At 40.8% G+C, this 20,143-nt stretch overlaps 1 protein-coding gene across 1 annotated transcript in view; it reads left to right on the top strand.

Moving 5' to 3' along the window:
* Nucleotides 1–7,896: 7,896 nt before the first annotated feature.
* Nucleotides 7,897–20,143, top strand: part of LOC146072971 (solute carrier family 23 member 1-like) — a 176,821-nt gene continuing 164,574 nt past the window's right edge. Inside the window, exons 1-3 of the mRNA XM_083180141.1 lie at nucleotides 7,897–8,151; nucleotides 12,808–12,960; nucleotides 17,041–17,198. Coding sequence (XP_083036267.1) covers nucleotides 7,897–8,151; nucleotides 12,808–12,960; nucleotides 17,041–17,198 — 566 coding nt within the window. The remainder of the gene's footprint in view (nucleotides 8,152–12,807; nucleotides 12,961–17,040; nucleotides 17,199–20,143) is intronic.

Here is a 20,143-nt window from a genome sequence, read left to right as displayed (position 1 = left end):
ATCTGCAAAAAAAATGAAATTTTGAAGTTTCACCTACACTTTGTTTTAATTCCTGTGAAACACCTAAAGGGTTAACAAACTTCCAAAATGCTGTTTTGAATACTGTGAGGGGTGCAGTTTTTGAAATGGCATCATTTATGGGGGTGTCTCACATACAAGTCCCTCAAAGTCACATCAGAACTGAACTGGTCCCTAAAAAAATCAGTGTGAAATTTTCTTGAAAATTTGAGAATTTGCTATTCATATTTTAAGCCTCCTAGTGTCCAAAAAAATTAAAAGGAGGCTGAAATAATGATGGAAACATAAAGTAGACATATGGTCTATGTTAGTTATTAACTATTTTGAGTGGTATGATTATTTGTCTCACAAGCAGAAAATTTAACATTTTGAAAATTGCTAAATTTTCCATTTTTTTACGACATTTTGGTATTTTTCACAAAAAAACACAGACTGTATCGACCAAAATTTACCACTAACTTGAAGTACAATGTGTCACGAGAAAACAATCTCAAAATCACTGGGATAAGTAAAAGCAAAAAAAAGTTATCCCCACTTAAGTGATACCTGTCAGATTTGAAAAAAAGGGCTCTGTCAGGAAGGCAAAAACAGGCTGCGGCGGGAAGGGGTTAATGATCACTTAGGTTTTCATGCCTTTATATGAAATATTAGCATACTTTTTGGTGTAGAGATTTTGACTAATGTTTGCCGTATTGTTTATGTGCCTTTTAATATGTTTACAGTGTATACCTGCCATTTGCCTTGTTCTACCATGTTTTTTATGCACGCGTACTGCTGACAGCATGGATTTCGCTGTCGGTGGGTTCGTCTAAACAATTGATGTCATCTTCCAGTGTCCGTTTCCGTGGCGACGTTACTATGGTTACTATGGTTCTGGACGGCAGTTGTCTCATTGTGATGACGGTCATTCCCGCCACCGCAAAAACGTGCATCGGCGTGCACGCCGGTTTTGGGGATATAAGGTGAGCTCTGTTTATCTGTATTCTATGCCTGATGACGATTAAGTAAATAATTGAAACGTTGCTGATACCTGCTGAGTCTGTGACTTTATTTCCCCGTGTGCTGCTGTTGCTGCCACTGTGCAGCGTGAGTATTTATTTGGGCCATCGTCTGGTGGATCCTAGGCTGGCACCGGGACCTTGTACTTTTATTTGGTGTGCCAAGCCCTCTGGCTATATATATATATATATATATATAAAAGTTTCCAATAACCGGCACTCCATGCATATTCAATTTACTTTTTCCCGGTGCCCGTCCCTCCGACCAAACGGATCCATATAGCAACCAATGCGATGGCACTCTCAGGCTTACTCCAGTAAGAAACACGCTGACCCTCGGGTGTAAGCAACGTTTCAATGATTTTACTTCATTGTCATCAGACTCAAATTCACATACAAATACACATACCTTATATACAGCATCACACCACCTGTGCACATGGCACTTCCGGACGCGGGACCTCACACCCAGGCGGAGCGCAATACATTGATGTCATCGCCAGTTGCCCGTTGTCCAGGAAACCAAGATGCGTCCATTACGTGATTCTATCACCTATACCACATATACAACAGAACAAGAATAAGCATTCAATTAGTGGTTTACACAACAAGAGTGGACTGTTACATGTATACAATTGAAATGGCAAGATACCATTGATAAAAATAACCTGTAACTGCATTAAAAACACGCTACTCCCAGTTGATCATTCAGACCAAACGGAGTTAACGTGTTTAATTTCATTATCCACTGACACTCTCTTCTCAGCAACACTGTGCCTCGATTACCACCTCTACTTAAGGGGGGATGTAATCTATCATCCGATATCGGATTGAGGTTAAATTGTGTCTGTGCTCTACAAAGTGGCGAGCGACTGGCTGGTTGCTCCCACCTTGCTCTAACGCAAGTTTGATGGCGGACCTGTGAGCTGTCATTCGCTCACGGAACATCCGTTCTGTTTTTCCAATATAGGACAATCCGCACGGACATACTATTTGATAAATAATGAATCTCATTTTGCATGTTAAATGGAATCTTATGTCGTACATTTTGCCTGAATGGGGGTGTTGGAAAGATTTACCTTTAAGGAGAAACCCGCACCCAAAACAGCCATTACTGGCTTGTAAGAAGTGTCTACTTATGTTGGAGGGATGTATCACCTCCGACATATCTGTCTTGACAAGATAATCTCTTGAATTACGGCCCCTTTTGTAGCAGGGGAGTAAGCGAGTGTCAGACATTCCCAAACTGGCATCCGATTAAATTAACAGCCATTGTTTTTTTACTACGGAATTAATCCGCTTGCTTCGTGGAATAAACACTGTCGGCCACGGTAGCATGGGGAGTTGGGTGTTGACATTACTTCTCTTTTTTAATATTTCTTTTCTGTCAAGTTTCAAAGCACGTTCTTTTGCCTCATTTAATAATCCTGTAACATTATTAAATGAGGCAAAAGAACGTTACCAATTACTCTTCTACAACATGTAAACTGTGGTTTGTGTGCAAGGTTGGTTAGTTGTTAGTAAGTAAGTAAAATAAAAAATGACTAAAAAAGTTTAGTAAAATAGCACTCATTATTAATTTTGACAGGAAAGGGAGGTCATTTATTAACATCATGTATTAAAAATATTTTGTGTGCATTACTATAAGCATTGGAACACTTTTGTGAGCCCCTACCAGTTTTTGCTCTTCATACAGTATTCCCCTGATTAAAACATCTGACACTTTGTTATTATACAGCTCAGTAGAATAAGTGGACTGATGAGCTTTGTTTCAATATGTTGTATTAAAAAATATGTTGTATATATAAAAAAAAAATATTAATCTTACGTGACAGACTAGGCCTCCAAATTGGGCCTGGCACTGTGCGTGGCTATCCGGGCTTTTTCTGTGCCCCGATCAGCCCACAAGTCCATTGGCCCCTTTGTCATTTGCCAGAAATGCCCGATTGGTTAGTCGGGCTCTGCCTAGGTAAACACTGACTTAACAATATATATGCTTAGGTTTAAACAATAATAACTACTTTGAACAGAATTGTACCATTTGAATCATTTGTCTTAAATGAGTACTGTGGGGTAAATTTACTGAAGCTTCTAAAAATTAGGTCATGTTGCCCATACTAACCAATCAGATTCTCTCTATCATTTCTCTTTTGCATCCCAGAAAAAGACAGAATCTGATTGGTTGCTATGGGCAACGTAGGGTTATCACCTCATCCCTTTAATTCCGGACACATAAATTACACAGGTTTCCGTGGCTGATTAAAACCAGTTGAAATGGAGTCTTAAAGTCAGCCAGCCACAGAACCTGTGTAATTAATGTGTGTCAGGAATTAAAGGAATGAGGTGGTAACCCTAGGGCAACGTCACATCTTTTGTTTTTTAGAATCTTTTATTAAATTTTCCCCTGTATGTCAATACAATTTTACTCTAATTATTTCACTAATATTCCTGTAACATTGTATGGTTGGCCATGATGAATTAGAATTGGATTTGTAAATCATACATCACTTTAAATGTACATATCTGCATGAAATGACACAGGTAAGAAGCTCTGATGATCATTTTTGTTTAGTCTTAGTATAATGATTAAGCCGTTTATAAAAATAACTGTGTGCTCTTACAGTAATTGACTTAAGGGCCCTTGATAAACATTAGCTTAATTAATAATTTGCTTATGTGCACAAAAACAAAAAAAAAACAAAATCTGTTACTAATTAAGTACATTGGGTCTTTGCTTTGAACAGCGAAGCTGCACCTTACAGACGAATGTTAGTTGTGGATTACTGTGGACGACACCTGGAAAATGAGTTCTACGAATAAAGTGGATAGTATGGACATGAATGACTGTTGGTTGAAGGATGAGGTACTTTAAATCACCCACATTTTATAATAGAATTATTGGCTTTCTAAGCTTTTAAGCACATACAAACATAGATAATAAACTTGCAGGATCCTCTTACTTCTATGTTCAAAGGTTGAACTCACTAGACGTACGTACCTATTTTCAAACTCAACTACTATTTTATTATGTTACTATGTTACTATGTATGTTGGTTATTACCCTGGTTTTATTACTGATTTGCTCCCAATGGTAAAGGGCAACAAAATATGCCTGCGTTCAGTTCCGGATTACTCCCTGTGGAGGCCGCTAAGCAGTGAAAATCTTGAGGTCCACCTATGTGGAAATGGTAATGTGGATTTTATGTCTATGGTTTATGTTCCTTAAGTTGTTAATTTGTACATTACAGTAATACACATATTTCAGTGTTGTGAGGACCCTAACAGGTGCTGGGCCCAAGGGCAGTTGCCTACTCCACCTATTTGTAATCCAGCACTGCCAGAGCTTTATAAATAAACGTTAATATATAAATCATTAATTATTACTCTACTAACTTTAAGAAGTATAGATCAAAGTATCATTAATGCTATGTACAGTATAAACATGTTATACATACAGTAGGTGCTCTATGAAAGATGTATATAAGATTATAAAATCTTCAAGGTTCATTTTAACAGTGTTCCTTATTTTCAATATTTAATATAGTATATTTCTTCTGAACATTTTTATTTTAAATCATTGTTTTTTATGAACTCTTTTTTATTGGTATGTTCTTGATTTCTAATAGTATCTGTAAATTATACATAATAGTTTAAAAAGCATTTTAAACATTAGCTGTGGAAGGCTGTACTCCAGACAGTTGTCATTTGAGTGTGAGTGCATACAGTATGTCGCTGAAATTAATGGTGCCCATACACTTGTGTGATCGGATGCGATGCAACCTCTTAAGTGCTTTTTCCAGCACCCAATGTCGCATGCCACCTGCGATGCCACATCGAATGTTGGATGGGCACTGGCGGGCGTTGGTGTAGTGGAGCAGGCGGCAGGAGGGCTGACAGACGGTGGTAGTCAGTGGCGGGTGGCAGAATTTCAAAAAACATTTCAAAACACTGGGTGGCCCTCTAACATAAAAACATACTTATCATAAGAGTTGAGGTTGAAAAAAGACATACATCCATCACATTTAACCTTTTTACATTCAGGCGGCCACTGACTGGCTGAGAGAGCCCTCTCTCAGCCAATCAGAGGGCTGACCAGTCTTTTAAAATGTTTTTTTTCAAATTCTGCCGCCCACCACTGACTACCACAGCCCACCAGCCCACCGGCCGCCTGCTCCACTACACTGCCAACTGCCAGCAGCCTTCCTGCCACCTGCCTGCTGACTACCACTGCCACTGCCACAGATCGCATTGCGAGCGATCACATGTGGTTGAAAACCACATGTGATCGCACATGCAATGCGATAAATATTTTCTGCAACACACGGGTGACACATGCGATGGCATGTGATCCATGTGACTTGTCACAGCGATTTATCGAGTTTGCATGGTTTGCATGCCATATCTCACATGTGTATGGGCACTATTAAAGTGATGGATCAAATTTGAATCACCTCCCTATAAAAGGTTCTCACTGGGCACTGTTCAAGTGCCAAAGTATTAGGCTTGCATCATGTACTTCTTGTATGTTTATTACATTAGAGCTTTCAGTGTAATCACCATTGTTCTCATCTGGTACATCTGATGATTCTCCTTGCATGTTCCTTTGGTGCTGCTCCCTTGGTACCTGAACTCATACTACCCATACCCTGGTACCATACTACCCACCTTTTCTCTATTACATTTGTACATACATACAGTAGTTACCCACTCAGAAGGCCAAGACCTGTGTATGGGGTGTATAAAAGCCCACCAATATTTTGTACTCTAATTGTACTGTCAACATCCGTTTCATCCCAGCCAGAGTTTTGTGACATTGTTATTGCTATTGGTAACATTGCATCCAGGGTAAAAACTATAGCGCATAGGGGTAAAGTTACAAATATGGGAGTTCTATTGAAGATGAAATGTTGCCCACATCAACCAATCAGATCCTATCTATTATCTTCTAGAAGGTGCAAAATAAATAAGAAGTGGAATCTGATTGCTATGGGCAACATCCAATCTTCAATAGAACTTCTATCTTATTAAATGTACCCCATAGTGTGCAAGGAGGGAGATCCTAGCAATGTTGGACCATCTGGACTATGTTGCATTACACTTTCAAGTAATGAGGTATTTATTATATATGCATATATGTTTTATGACATTTTTCAAATGCAGTTGTTTTTCTGATTTATAATGCCCAATTAACTTTATTTTACTATTGCATCAATCATTTATTTTAATAAAAACCTTAAACTAATTTAAGACAGAAATGTAAATAAATTGCGGTAGTCCCCACCCCATTTCAAATAGGATTGTGTAGTACCTCTCCCTATCAGTCTGCTTAGTACTGGGCCCTCCATGAGATGGAGACTAGGAGGTACATTTAATCGGATGAGAGAATCAGAAAGTGAGAGATTTGGAAAGAAGTCTCCAGTTATTTTAAAGGGGCAATCATTTACACTGCAAACCCAATTTGATTTTGAAGTGTATAATTTTTAAAAATGCCCATGTTAATCCTTAAAATTACAGGGGACCCTAGTAATTTTGTGCCCCAGTACCGGCCCATGTGCCTGGTGCTGGTTATTTCTGCAACCAGGACTGGCTCAATGGTTATTGCCAGGTGGGGGAACTTCTCATCAGGTTTTTCAATTATTTATTTATTCTATTTTTTACACAGAGAAGCCTGCACGGATCTGACTTATCTGTGCAGGTTTCAGCCAACAATGTGCTCTAGTGTTCTATCAATGGTGTAGTTATTCGTACCAGCAGAATTCGGCTGCCCTTGCCGTATGTACATACAGCAAATCAGCTGCATGTGGCTGATTGTAAATTAGCTGGGCACCCGGTCCCGAACGTGTTTTACATTGAATGGGTATGAATCGCTGCATTCAAAACCATTCGATCTTAGTAAATGTACTCATTACTGTATATCAAAATAGTAAAATATGAAATACTGATGTGGCATATTTATACACATGACAATACTGTGAAGAGTATACATAAAATGCTTATATATGCTTATATATAGTGTACCAACAATCCCCAGGATCAAGAAATGTGTGGATGTGTTCATACTGAGGGCATTACAAATTGGAGGATCTAGCCAAATATCTTTCTGTTGATTTTCCTTTTTGCCCCACTATCTACACACTGCCAAAGGTGCACATGACCCTTATTAATCCCCCGGAGAGACCCATCATTTCGGGAGAGGGTCTTTGTTGCAACCTTTGGCAGTGCTTGTTGATGGTTTTCTCCAGAACCTAGCTACATCAAGGACACTGGGGATTTCCTCAGGCAACTGGCATTGGTTGATGATATCAGAACTGATACACTGTTGGCAACATTAGATGTGTGTTCTTTATACATGATCATACCCCACACATTGGGATGTGTGGTAGTGAGGACCTTATTGACAGTTGGAGCCCTCGTGATCCCCCTGTGGAATTTATCCTTGAGTTGTTGGATTTGATATTTTCCAACAACCATTTTATGTACAACGGAGTTTATTACATCCAATGCACGGGGACCGCGATGGGTTCCAACATCGCACATTCTTATGCCAACAGTTTTATGCATGAGTATGAGCAGCAATACATCTTACCAACTTATGGACATCACAAAAAATATTTTAAACGGTTTATTGATGACATTTTTCTTTTGTGGAATGGCACCAGTGAGGAGTTTGATAGCATGCTTGTGGAGCTCAACAGACTAGCCACTACCGTTAGATTTACTGGACAAATTGAGGCTCAATTTTTTGGATGTGACCATTTTTAAAGAAGATGGCAAATTGGGAAGCACTCTATTCTGAAAAGAGACGGACAGGAAATTGATTCTGTTTGCTACCAGCAATCACCCACCTAGACTCAAACATAGTCTTCCTATCTCACAATACATGAGGGTGCTGAGAAATAATTTGGATCCTTCAAAAGCTGAGGTCCAACTTAAAGAGATGCACACTAGATTTTTGAATCGTGGATACTCTGTGAGATTATTGGATGACTGTCTGGTCAAGGCACGTAGCAAAGCCATATTTAAGAAATTCAGGGATCCTCCGGCCAACATTTATGTAACACAGTTTGATGAGAAGTCCACCACCATCTCCAAAGCCATCAGTAATCACTGGCCATTTATATCCTCTGATCAGGTGGTTAGAAAAGCCATACCGACTTAACCAGTTATGGCCTACAGAAGAGGTAGAAACCTGAAACAATTGCTATAGCATAAACCACACACTGGTGGTGAGGACTGCATCTGGTTACATACAAGAAAACCAGGGTGTTTTAAATGCTCTGGATGCACCACATGTAATTCCATGATTCCTGGGTCCAGTTTCCCTCATCCACACACTGGCCGTCCTATTCCGATTCGGTTCAAGCTGCATTGTCTCCTTGACTTTGTTATTTATTTACTACATTGCCCGTGTGGATTGACATACGTGGAGCTTAAGACCTGTACATTCAGGGAGAGGATGGCCAACCATCACAGCACAATCAATAAATCATTGGCCAAAGGAACTTCAGATGAACCAGTAGCACAACAATGTGTGCTCCTTAAACATCAGGTGGCATCCATTAAATGCTGTGTCATCGATTGGGTCCCGGCACCACTGAGGGGTGGAGACCAAACTTTGATTAAAAAAAAATTAGAGGTCAAATGGATACATACCCTGAATACTATAGCCCCATTTGGGTTCAATGAACATAATCCCCTCAACATTGTTTTATGTTGAGTTAAAGTGAGGTCATATGGTTCACGGAACCCTATCTACCACGATGACGCTGATTGACAGCGGTTTTTCGTATTTTTTTCCAAGGTAACTTAGGCATTTGAGCTCCACAGGCTCCAAAATCAGGCTATTAGTTATAATAGGGCAGTACGGATGGTGTAATGGTTAGCATTACTGCCTCACAGCACTGAGGTCATGGGTTAGATTCCCACCATGGCTCTAACTGTGCAGAGTTTGTATATTCTCCCCGTACTTGTGTGGGTTTCCTCCGGGTACTCCAGTTTCCTCCCACAATCCAAAAATATACTGGTAGGCTAATTGGAAATAGGGCTTTATTCAGATCTGAGCTCAGTACAAAATTTGTTTGGAAAATGTTCAAAACCATGTGCACTGAAGGTGGGGCAGATGTAACCTGTGCAAAGAGAATTAAATGTGGGTGGGGTGTGCTGAAACTGAAATCTAAATTGCAGTGTAAAAATAGAGCAGCCAGTATTTACCCTGCACAGAAACAAAATAACTCACACAAATCTAACTCTCTCTATACATGTTACATCTGCTCCACCTGTAGTTCACATGGTTTTGCCCATTTTCCAAACAAATTTGTACTGAGCTCAGATCTGAATAAGGCCCATAGTGCGTATATATAGAAGCCAATCTTTTTCGGTCTGTGGCCGCTGGACTCACCTAGACTGATATGCTCATCTGTGTAAATTGGTGCTCATTATATATTCACACTAGGTAATGGGAATATAGTTTATTTGGTCCGGAATTTGCCAGCACATTGCGGCACCGGAAGTGACGTCAAGTGCAGGTTACGCTGACAAGGTTAAGTTACAGACATTGTTTGGCATTTGGCGCCCTTTCTGACACATAAACTTGCTATAAATAGGCCCACACCAGCAGCTAATCCTTGCTGTAGGATTTGCTGTGTGGTTTATGCTGTGCGTTGGCGTTGTTAGGCAGATAGCGTGTGCTGGATACCAGGAGCTTGGGTCATGTCACGTATATATATAAAGTTCCAGATAGCTAGGCACACCCCAATACCGCTGCAAAGATGACCAGTGCCTGCCGGCGACCCTATGGTGGGGGTCATATATACGTCCTCCGACTGTCTGATAACAGGCACAGCAGAACCCGGTTCCGGAAAGGAATCACTTAGGCAGGCGTGAACAGCTGCCTAAGGCAATGTTCAATGGCAATTTAAAATAGACAAAAAAGGGTACCACAGGAGTGGAGTACCACATCTGTGCCTAATTTTACCCTATCCGTCAATACATTTAATATTTTGTTTGCAAAATAAGTAGTAAACTAGTGCTGTTATCCCTTATTTGTATTAGCTTCTGCTTTATATTGGGACTGACACCCCTTTAATAGCCGCTATGAACAGTGCGTTGGGATTATTTTTCTAAGTTTAAGAACTGTAAACACGGAAGATGTTTCTTCTAGAGATACGCACAATATTAATTAGTTGGAATGGCTGAATATGTAAGGAATAATTATATACTGTATAGACCTGCAAAGCTTTAAACAAGCTCTCAAAATCCGCATCTTATTAAAGCTTGCCATCTCTAGTACTAAAGCACTGTTTACAGGAGACAGGAGTTACTGAAATTCTTATAATTCCTGTGGTTCTCCTTTGGCATGTAAGAGTATTTTCACCCAAGGACCAACTTGTTAAATTATGTGTGTGTTTCGCAACTTGTTTGTGTTAAAGTTGTCTAGTTCACACACATGGGTTGCTTATGACCAATGTATACTATACATAAATGGTTCATGCAAATAACACATGGGGAGACATTTTAAGTCACTAACATCCAAAAGCTAACAAAGGCCCTTATTCAGATCTGATCGCAGTACAAATTTGTTCTCAAAATGGGCAAAACCATGTGCACTGCAGGTGGGGCAGATGTAACATGTGCAGAGAGAGTTAGATTTGGGTGAGTTATTTTGTTTCTGTTCAGGGTAAATACTGGCTGCATTATTTTTACTCTGCAATTTAGTTTTCAGTTTCAGCACACCCCACCCAAATCTAACTCTCTCTGCACATGTTACATCTTCCCCACCTGCAGTGCACATGGTTTTGCCCACTTTGAGAACAAATTGTTACTGAGTTTAGATCTGAATAAGGGCCAAACAGTATTATTTTGACTTTATGAACCTGTTTTGCAGGAGTTACAGTAATACAACACTTTACGTTTTGATCGCGGATATTTCCAGATATTGTAGGACGATGGGTTGCAAATTGCAGTACTGACCATAGTAGTTGCTGAGATATGTACAGTTGTGAGACACCGTCACTGTAATTAGATATGCCAATGGGTCACATTTTTTGCACCAATGTGTATCTGTAATCAGAAAATTTCCACTCTCTTAGGTTTATTGATGTACAAGAGTTCCTGCTGAGTCCTGCGCCAACAGTACAATACACAGGGTCGTAACTAGGGTTCTGCAAAGTGTGCCTCGCACATAGCGCTGCAAAGTAGTGGGTGCTGTTGTCCATACTTGTTTTAATTAATTTTCTTCTGTAGGCCAACATCTCCTGACTGTCCCTGTTTCCTTTCCCCACCATACCTGCAACAACATTCATGATCTTAACTTTAGAGCTCTTTTTTATTGTCAGTCACACCATCCTTTTATACATTTCAAAATGCTCAATGAGTAAGGTGTTTGACTGGAATTTAACAGATTATGAGTTGGGGGTATGGTATTATCCTGTGTATGGCAGTGTACTGAAATCTGTTATTTCATAAGGTATAAAAAGGTATAAAATGTGTTATTTAATAAAGGCATTAAAGAGCATGTGTGTCCAAATACATTTCTGTCAGTTTTCCATGCATATAGGCCCTTATTCTGATCGGTGCGGATATTCCCGCATTCTTACGGTGCGGTCCGCACGCCACGGTGTTTTGCCGCGTGCGGCCATCGTCCGTAGAAACGCCCACGTGTCCTCCGCATTCGGACGGACTCACTCTTTAAGAACAGGGCGTGTTTACGGACGACATACAAACCATGCGTGTGCGGGAGAAACACTCCGATTCGGCACGGTATTACTGAGTATTACAGAGTATGCTCGGAAATACCGCATCCGAACGGGAGCCAAGCGGTGCTACCGCCCGTAAGCGGAGTATTTACGCCAAACAACCCACTATTATGTCAATTCTGCAATACATCACATGACCCACTTATTCAATTACCTATCCTCATAAAAAACAGCTTATTTGGAATTGGAATCAATTAGATGCCAATATATCCTTACAAGCATGCCTAACACATCCATTGCACACATTAACCCTTACAGCAATGTAAGTGCAATGGTTTTTATTACACCCTGTGTAAAAGATTATAAACAATCTACACATATACTGTTTCAAGTGCAAATAAAACCAACAACTGTGACAAGTACAGCATATGTGGGGGACTAGTAAGGTTTCCTTGAAGCAGCAATGGTTTCAATTAAAGCACTGACAAGCGGCCTATTAGTGAGTAATGAGTAAAGGAGTAGATTCTATTGGGTTCAGGTGTTAATGGTTGTAGTCATTAGGCGTACGTTCGCCTAGCGCATGAACGAGTGGTGTCCGCAAAGCAATAGTACACTTGTGGACACCGCACATTTCTGCCCTTTTTGATCGCGTGCATTCGGAGTGGTTTCCGAATGTACGCCCCCCAACATAAGTGTACTCCCCCGTGTCCGCCCATGTTTCCGCCCCGTTTTGCCCACTTTGAAACTACGCCCATGTGTCATTCCGCATGACGCCCATAATACGCCCCTATTTCCCGAATGATAGCGGTGAACAGTTCTGGACGGGATCTGGCCGAACTGGTACCGAGTCAAGGCGTGGCACATGCGCGTTGCGTTCTCCACGCATGCGCAGACGCCGTAAAGACGCGATCCGAAAGTATGCGGTAAAGTCCGCGTCAATCAGAATAAGGGCCAAAATGTTGGAAGGTACTTCAAAGCATCAGCACCAATTTTCTGGCACAAGGCACCAAAAAGTCTAGTTACAGCTTTGCCAAACATACAGCAAATCTGGAACTTACCTGTGTAATAAAAAGTGTATATTTATATTATTTTTTTAGGCACATAAATTATTTGATAATGACATTGAAGGAAATGGTCAGAAAGTAACTAATTCTTCTAATGTGGGAGAGCACAAGAGTCCAGCTACAGAATTAATTTATGGCATCAATGACAGACCACCTTGGTATTTGTGTATACTGTTGGCACTTCAGGTTAGTATGTACGTTTTTATTTAGAAATACAAAATACATTTTACAGAGAATGTTTTAGGGATAAGTAAATGGTGACATAATCAATGCATGTTCTTATTTCTGTTATCTTAATTACAGTGCACGACCATGTCGAAAACACTGCCAGCTGTCTTATATTTGGCTTTACATGTGTATCTGTGCTTCTACACTCGGCGAAGAAAAATGACAATGATGGATTTGGGCTCTGATATAAGGTGTTTCTACCTAAACAACAGCTGCTTGGGGTGGGGGTATAGTCGGACCCCCACAAATAATGCTGGCACAAATGTAGAAACAAAAATGAAGCAAAAAACAAGCCAAGCTCACCCTTTAACCCCTCGCCAGCCACTTGCCCTATTCTATGTTCTGGGGAAATATAGAATGGCAAGGTCCGCAGCTAATGCAGGGAGCCCACTGCATATAGCTGCAAGCCTCGCCATTTTGATGGCCGCACGTGCCGTTTCCACCTCACTTTTTTAGAAATAGGTGGAAATGGCGAGTGCAGGGGGTCAGTTGAATACTATGGGTGGGCTGTGACGGCAAGCAATATGCACTGCTCGCTGTCATAGCTCGCCTGATCGGCATTGAATATACCACACTATGGGGGTTATTCTGATTCACTCAGAAATACACAATCACTCTTTAATGGACAAAACCATGTGCACTGCAAGTGGGGCTGATGTAACATGTGCATAGAGAGTTAGATTTGGGTGTTTTATTGTTTCTATGAAGGGTAAATACTGGCTGCTTTATTTTTACAGTGAAATATAGATATCAGTTTGAAGTACAAACCCCACCCAAATCTAACTCTCTCTGCACATGTTACATCAGCCTCACCTGCATTGCATATGGTTTTGTCCATTAGAGAGTGATTGTGCCTTTCCAAGTGAATCAGAATAACCCCCAATATGAGGATTCAACACAACTGAAATTGAGAAATTGCTATGCCTTTTAAAATAAAGGTTTTTTTTTTTTAATTTGGTGTAAAAAAATCAGGAATTTTATTATCTGAAGGTGCATGCTATTTTTAGTCATGTGCTATTAATATATATTTAATTTAAAAATATATATATATACAGTATATATATATTTACACCTAACAGCCAGCAGGGGGCCAGGAGCAGAGCGCCGCTCATTACATATTTATATATTCACTGCTCCCGATCATTACATATGCATGATCGGGAGCAGTGCTAGCAGCTCCTACCCGGTCCCCTGCTAGCTCTCCCGGGGGGGAGCTTGTGCTGCCTTGGTCTGGGGAGCCCTCCTCCCCCCACATACATTCTGGAGCAGGCAGGGAGACTTCCATCTCCCTGCCTGCTGCTGTCCCCCGGCTCCCTGCGGTCACCGTCAGGGGCAGCGAGCCCCTGCAGCATTGAATACTGGGACAGTAAGGGCTAGCAGCGAAGGCTCCAGCCCTCTGGAACACAGCGACAGTGCAGCGAATCCTGTTTAGGATTCGCTACACATGCCGAATTTTGCCATTGAATACTGCCCTGAGTATTTATATCATATTTCATTTTCATGCTTCATTTTTGTTTTTACTATGTGTGAGGGAAGCTTTTCACCCAGGCCTTATACCCTTTAGCAATACCACATAGAAAGACTATGACATTTTAGATATATTTTCTGAGCTCTATTTCAAAGTCCTCTCCCTCAACTATAACGGGCACCCGCTTTATTTTAGTACAGCCATTATTAAACTTGTGCTGCATTATCTTTGTCTTTTCACAGGATCAAACATGTAACAACACTCACAGGGCCTTATTCTAGTTCACTCTTTCTGACAAAATCCTTCTTAGATGGACAAAACATGTGCACTGCAGGTGGGGCAGATGTAACTTGTGCAGAGATAATTAGATCTGGGTGGGGTTTTACTTCAAAGTGAGATCTATATTGCAGTGTAAAAATAACGCAGCCAGTATTTACCCTGCACAGAAACAAAATAACTCACCCAAATCTAATTCTCTCTGCACATTTTACATCTGCCCCCCTGCAGTGCACATGGTTTTGTCCATCTAAGAAGGATTTTGTCAGAAAGAGTGAACTAGAATAAGGCCCATTAGTAACATGAACCAGACATTATTTATCTGATAGTTTCTGCAGTACTGCATTCAAAACCCAGATGGCAGTCTCAACTAATGACATCCTTAATATGTGGCTTTGTTCCTAATGAGTTGCACATGAACAAGCTGAATATTAAGAGCATGGAAAATTTCAAAGGCGGCACAAAATAGAGATTGACGTTTTCCACGGGATGCAGCAGTAGGCCCCAAGCTTAAGTGGACCCCACTTGTCACATAAAACAAAGGGGACAGTCATTTTATTTTAACGTAATATATGTGATGTTATTATGTATTTAAAGTGTGCAATTGTGCATGATGTCGAGGCACAACTTTAACTCAGCAGTGTAAGTGCAATTTCTGGAGCATGTTTCCTCAGGATTATGCTGTATAATTAATTTCCGCCAAACTCAGTGACTTTTCCCTGTAAGAATGTGGTATACTGTACGTATCATCTGATTGTGGTTTGCATCACTTTGGTGGTTGACACTGCTTCTATTGTGAGATTATGAATAATAATTCTCAGCATTGAATGCTTTATTGTGGCAAGGAGACACGTTAGTTCAGGTGCCCCTGTTTTACATTCACAAGGTTTTAAAATGATTTTCAATTGTTATATAGGAAACACAAAGATTTTATTTAGTCCATAGTTGCCTACCCTCCTGCATTCTGCAGGAGACTCCCTGAAATAACAGCAATCTTCCTCTCTCCCGCATTAGTCTAGCAATCTCCTTAATTTCACCTAACCCACATTACACTGTTACATTTTGGGGAGGAAAAGGAATGAGAGATAGATACATTTACATTGAACCATCAGCACCATTCCCCAGCACCTTACCATGTATAGATTCCTCTCAGTGCAACCCCCCCCCCCCCCCCTTCCTCCTTCCTTTTCTTTCACATTCCCAAACTGCTTTCACATTTTTCTCCCAACCAGACTTGTGGAGAGTATTGAAGATTTGTTTCCATAGATCTCTATCTTGCATTCTTCCTGTAATCAGCTTCTGCTTTTCATTAGGTTACCATGCTCCTGGAAACCCAATGCTAGGATGAACAATCCATAGCACCACAGTATGTTAAATTAGGATTGCATAATGGATACATGATTTACAAAGAAATCCAATGAGGATGTAGCTGTGAAAGTTAACATTCATTTAAAAGTGAAAGTTTGGTTTTGGTTCCCAACCTTGGTCCTCAAGTACCCCCAACTGTTCATGTTTTTCATGTCAACCAGCAGGCACACAGGTGTACTCATTAGTCATTGACACATTTCAAAAGATACACAGGTGAATATAATTATTTCACTTGTGATTCTTGCGGGCACTTGTTGACCGAGGTTGGGAACCATTGCCTCTAATGCTGGCCACACATCAGACCAACTTTCCTCCAACCATCCAACTAGTTGATTGGATGGAATAAAAATATGGTACTGTATGGGAGCAAAGGACAATCAGAAATGTGCTCACAAACCCAGGAAAATGGACAAAAACATTTTTTGGGAGTAAATTTCAAAAGTAAATATTACATTTGCTCCCATCCAGTACCATATTTTTATTCCATCCAAGCAACTAGTTGGATGGTTGTAAGAAAGTTGGCCAGCATTACAGTATATTGTTACCAGTTACCACAGCAAATATCCAGTACGCCCAGAGTTGCAGATGACTTTATGGAGTTAGTCGCTACCCAGAGAGAAAAAAAACACACTGCCCTGGGCTCCCATACACATATGTTTAGTACAGTAGCATTACAAGAGGAGCTATATGTATATTAACCTAGGGTACCTGGAACCTTTAATCAGGCCCTGTCTTCATAAGGCTTGCAATTGCTGTCCAGTCACTTGACAGTTTATAACCTGTTAATATATTCCAAATTAAGACCACAAACAAAAAAATGCTACTACACTAGTGACATTTGGAACATATTCTGTTTCTTATCTACGCCATGTGATTTAGAATAAACAACATAATAAATGATATGTATTTTTCTCTATTTTATACAGCATTATATTTTGGCCTTTGGTGGAATTATAGCCATACCATTAATTCTAGCAGAACCCCTGTGTGTTAGTCATGACAATGGAGTAAAAAGCCAGTTGATAAGTACCATATTTTTTGTGTCTGGAATATGTACACTTCTTCAAACAACAATAGGAACAAGGTAATTAAAATGATCAACCTTTGAATTTGAGCTGTTTTTCCTCCACCACTTAATAACCTGTGTCATTGATCACAACTAGCATGCTAATTAGGGTTGATTAACATTTTAAACACTGTGAGGGCAATGCTATCAATTGTAATCCATAGAAAAAGATGGTGGCGGTAATAAATCACACAGAAATGTTGGAAATATATAACGCAAGAGAAGACAATGTAGAGGTGTTCTTGTAAAACAGTAATATTCACCGATATTCTGTCCTCTGGGGGATCCGAGAGAGAAAGAGGACCAAGTGCATGGGTTGGGGGTATGGTTCCTAGTCTAATGCCATACATACCAAAATTCACAAACCTCATCCACATATGCATGACACCTATTTTTCTGCCAATTTGCCCTCATATTTCTTCATCGTTAGTTTTTATGCAAATGTATGAAATTCAATATTTTGCAACACAACACCACACACATACACACATTGTTTTTTTTTTTTTTACTAAGATGGGAGTTCAATTGAAGATGGGATGTTGCTATGTGCAACCAATCAGAATATACTTCCTATTTATTTAGTACCTTCTAGAAGATAATATATATAATCTTATTGGTTGCCCATAGCAACATCCCATGTTCAATAGATCTCCCACCTTAGTAAATTTACCCCATATAATCCATTCAGGCCTCATTTATCTCAAAGTTCTGTTCACTCATTTCTGGCTAGCACTGTAGGATACAGACATTGTGGTAAATCTCAATAACTGCGATGATTATGAGAGTACAATCATTCCAGCAGCGGCAGCCCAAATTCACACAAAAGTGTCCCATAGAGGTCTTAGCTATTTTTGCAAAGTTGAGCTGATTGCAGCATGCAAAGGGTGCCATTTCTGGTGCCATTGCTGTAGCTGAAATGCAACGCCAATGGCACATTGCACCCTTCACGCACAATAGGAGTGACCCTATGGTCAGCACAGGTTTAACATTAATGGAGAGGCCTCTGTATATCACACATATAATGTTTTTTTTTTTTTTTTAACATAATTAAGAACCTTATTTTTCTCACACCTACTTGCGAACAGTGGTTTGACTGATCCTTTCAAGGTTTTTATGAAACAATTGTTGCCAGGCAATTGTTAATGAAACAACACAATTCCTGCAGCTCTACAGTGCAGCAGAAGAAGTCAGTTTGTGTACAAATAACCACAGAACTCTGAGGAGTTGCAAAAGTGTGACCTTACCATCTGCAGTAATGCTAAACACCCAGGGCCTGATAAAGATTTGTGGGGGGGCTCCGGGTAACTAAGATGTGGGGGACTCCTTTAATAAAAGCCCCCCCCCACTTTCCGGTAACATACCTCCCAACACTTTTGGACAGCGGCGTGGGACAGGGCGTGCGCCAAAAGCGCACTGCAAAAAATATATATATTGGGCGTGGCCTGACGAAAAGAGGGCATGGTCTATACTAGCAGCGCTGCCATGAGACCACGCCCCCATTTTTTGCTGCTCTGGGGGCATGCCCAGCAGCTCTGTAAGCTGCTGGCCAGCCCCTCTGCCTGCAAGAATATCTGCTGTCTATTCACGGATGACAGGGGGGCCTCCCAACTGCCCCCCCGCCGCGGGACACAGCCGGCCGCGGGAGGGATGTGGGAGCGTTCCAAAACAACCAGGACGTTCTCACTATAAACAGGACAGTTGGGAGGTATGCGGTATGCTGCACAGTGCACCTAGTGCCCCCTCCCCATTTCTTCTGAGTACTAACTTCGGGCTCCCATGGCAGCGTGCTTCCAGCTCTGTACTCTGCATGCACAAATGGCATACAAAGGGCAGAGCAGCGGCTACCAAGTTTCCTTGGCACCACCTCTCTCCAATTACAGGGCCAGAATGACCTTGTATTGGGGCCCAATACCCAACACCACAATCTCAAATCTTATACCTCTTTCAGGGCCTTATTTTGGTTCATTCTTTCTGACAAAATCCTTCTTAGATGGGCAAAACCATGTACACTGCAGGTAGGGCAGGTGTTACTTGTGCAGAGAGAATTAGATTTGGGTGGGGTTTTACTACAAAGTGAGATCTATATTGCAGTGTAAAAATAAAGCAGTCAGTATTTTCCCTGCACACAAACAAAATTACTCACCCAAATCTAATTCTCTCTGCACATGTTACATCTGCCCCCCCCTGCAGTGCACATGGTTTTGTCCATCTAAGAAGGATTTTGTCAGAAAGAATGAACCAAAATAAGGCCCTCAGTTTGGCAAACCCCATGGAAAACTGCCATCTAGCAAAAAATAAAAAAATAAAAGTTTGTTCAAAAAGCCATGGTAGTTCCAAACACATGCTGTTTGAGTCATCAGATCTATTCATGAAGCAGTGATAACAGTGGAGAAATGAGCCAGTGGTGAAGCTGCTCATGAAAACCAATCAGTTTCTACATATGTATCATTTTATAGAATGCACTTGATAAATGTTACGTCAAGACTGACTCACTTCTTTATTCTTTTATCTGCTTCTTGAATAGACCCACATGTCAGCTATTACATGAGCTCATTCTGTTCTTTACATTTTGTCAATTAACCTACCAGTACATTATGTCTCTGGATTGTTTGAAGAAGTAGAGTAACAGTGCTTGTAATAAGATGACTGTGTGGTTTGGTCGGAACACAGAGAACTGCATGTAATTTAGCAGTTTGCAAACTACGCCACAGACTTCAAACTACAGTGTAGTAAAGCCTGCGTTTTGCCTCTGTGACCAGCATCTGGTATGCAGGGATTTGTAAAATTGCACACAATAGTACCACTCAGTGGCGTAACTATAGAGGGTGAAGGGGGTGCACTTACTATGGGGCCCAACGGCTGGGGGGACCCGCGGCCCCAGCAAGCTACCCCCTGCACCATTCTTTCTTTAAATAACTCTCTTTGGCCAGTGGGAGAGTGGAGCCAGCTCACTACGGTCGGCC

The sequence above is a fragment of the Crinia signifera genome, chromosome 4 (genome assembly GCF_055691185.1).
Source record: "Crinia signifera chromosome 4, ASM5569118v1, whole genome shotgun sequence".
NCBI classification, from domain to species: domain Eukaryota; kingdom Metazoa; phylum Chordata; class Amphibia; order Anura; family Myobatrachidae; genus Crinia; species Crinia signifera.
This window is presented reverse-complemented; position numbering and strand designations above follow the sequence as displayed.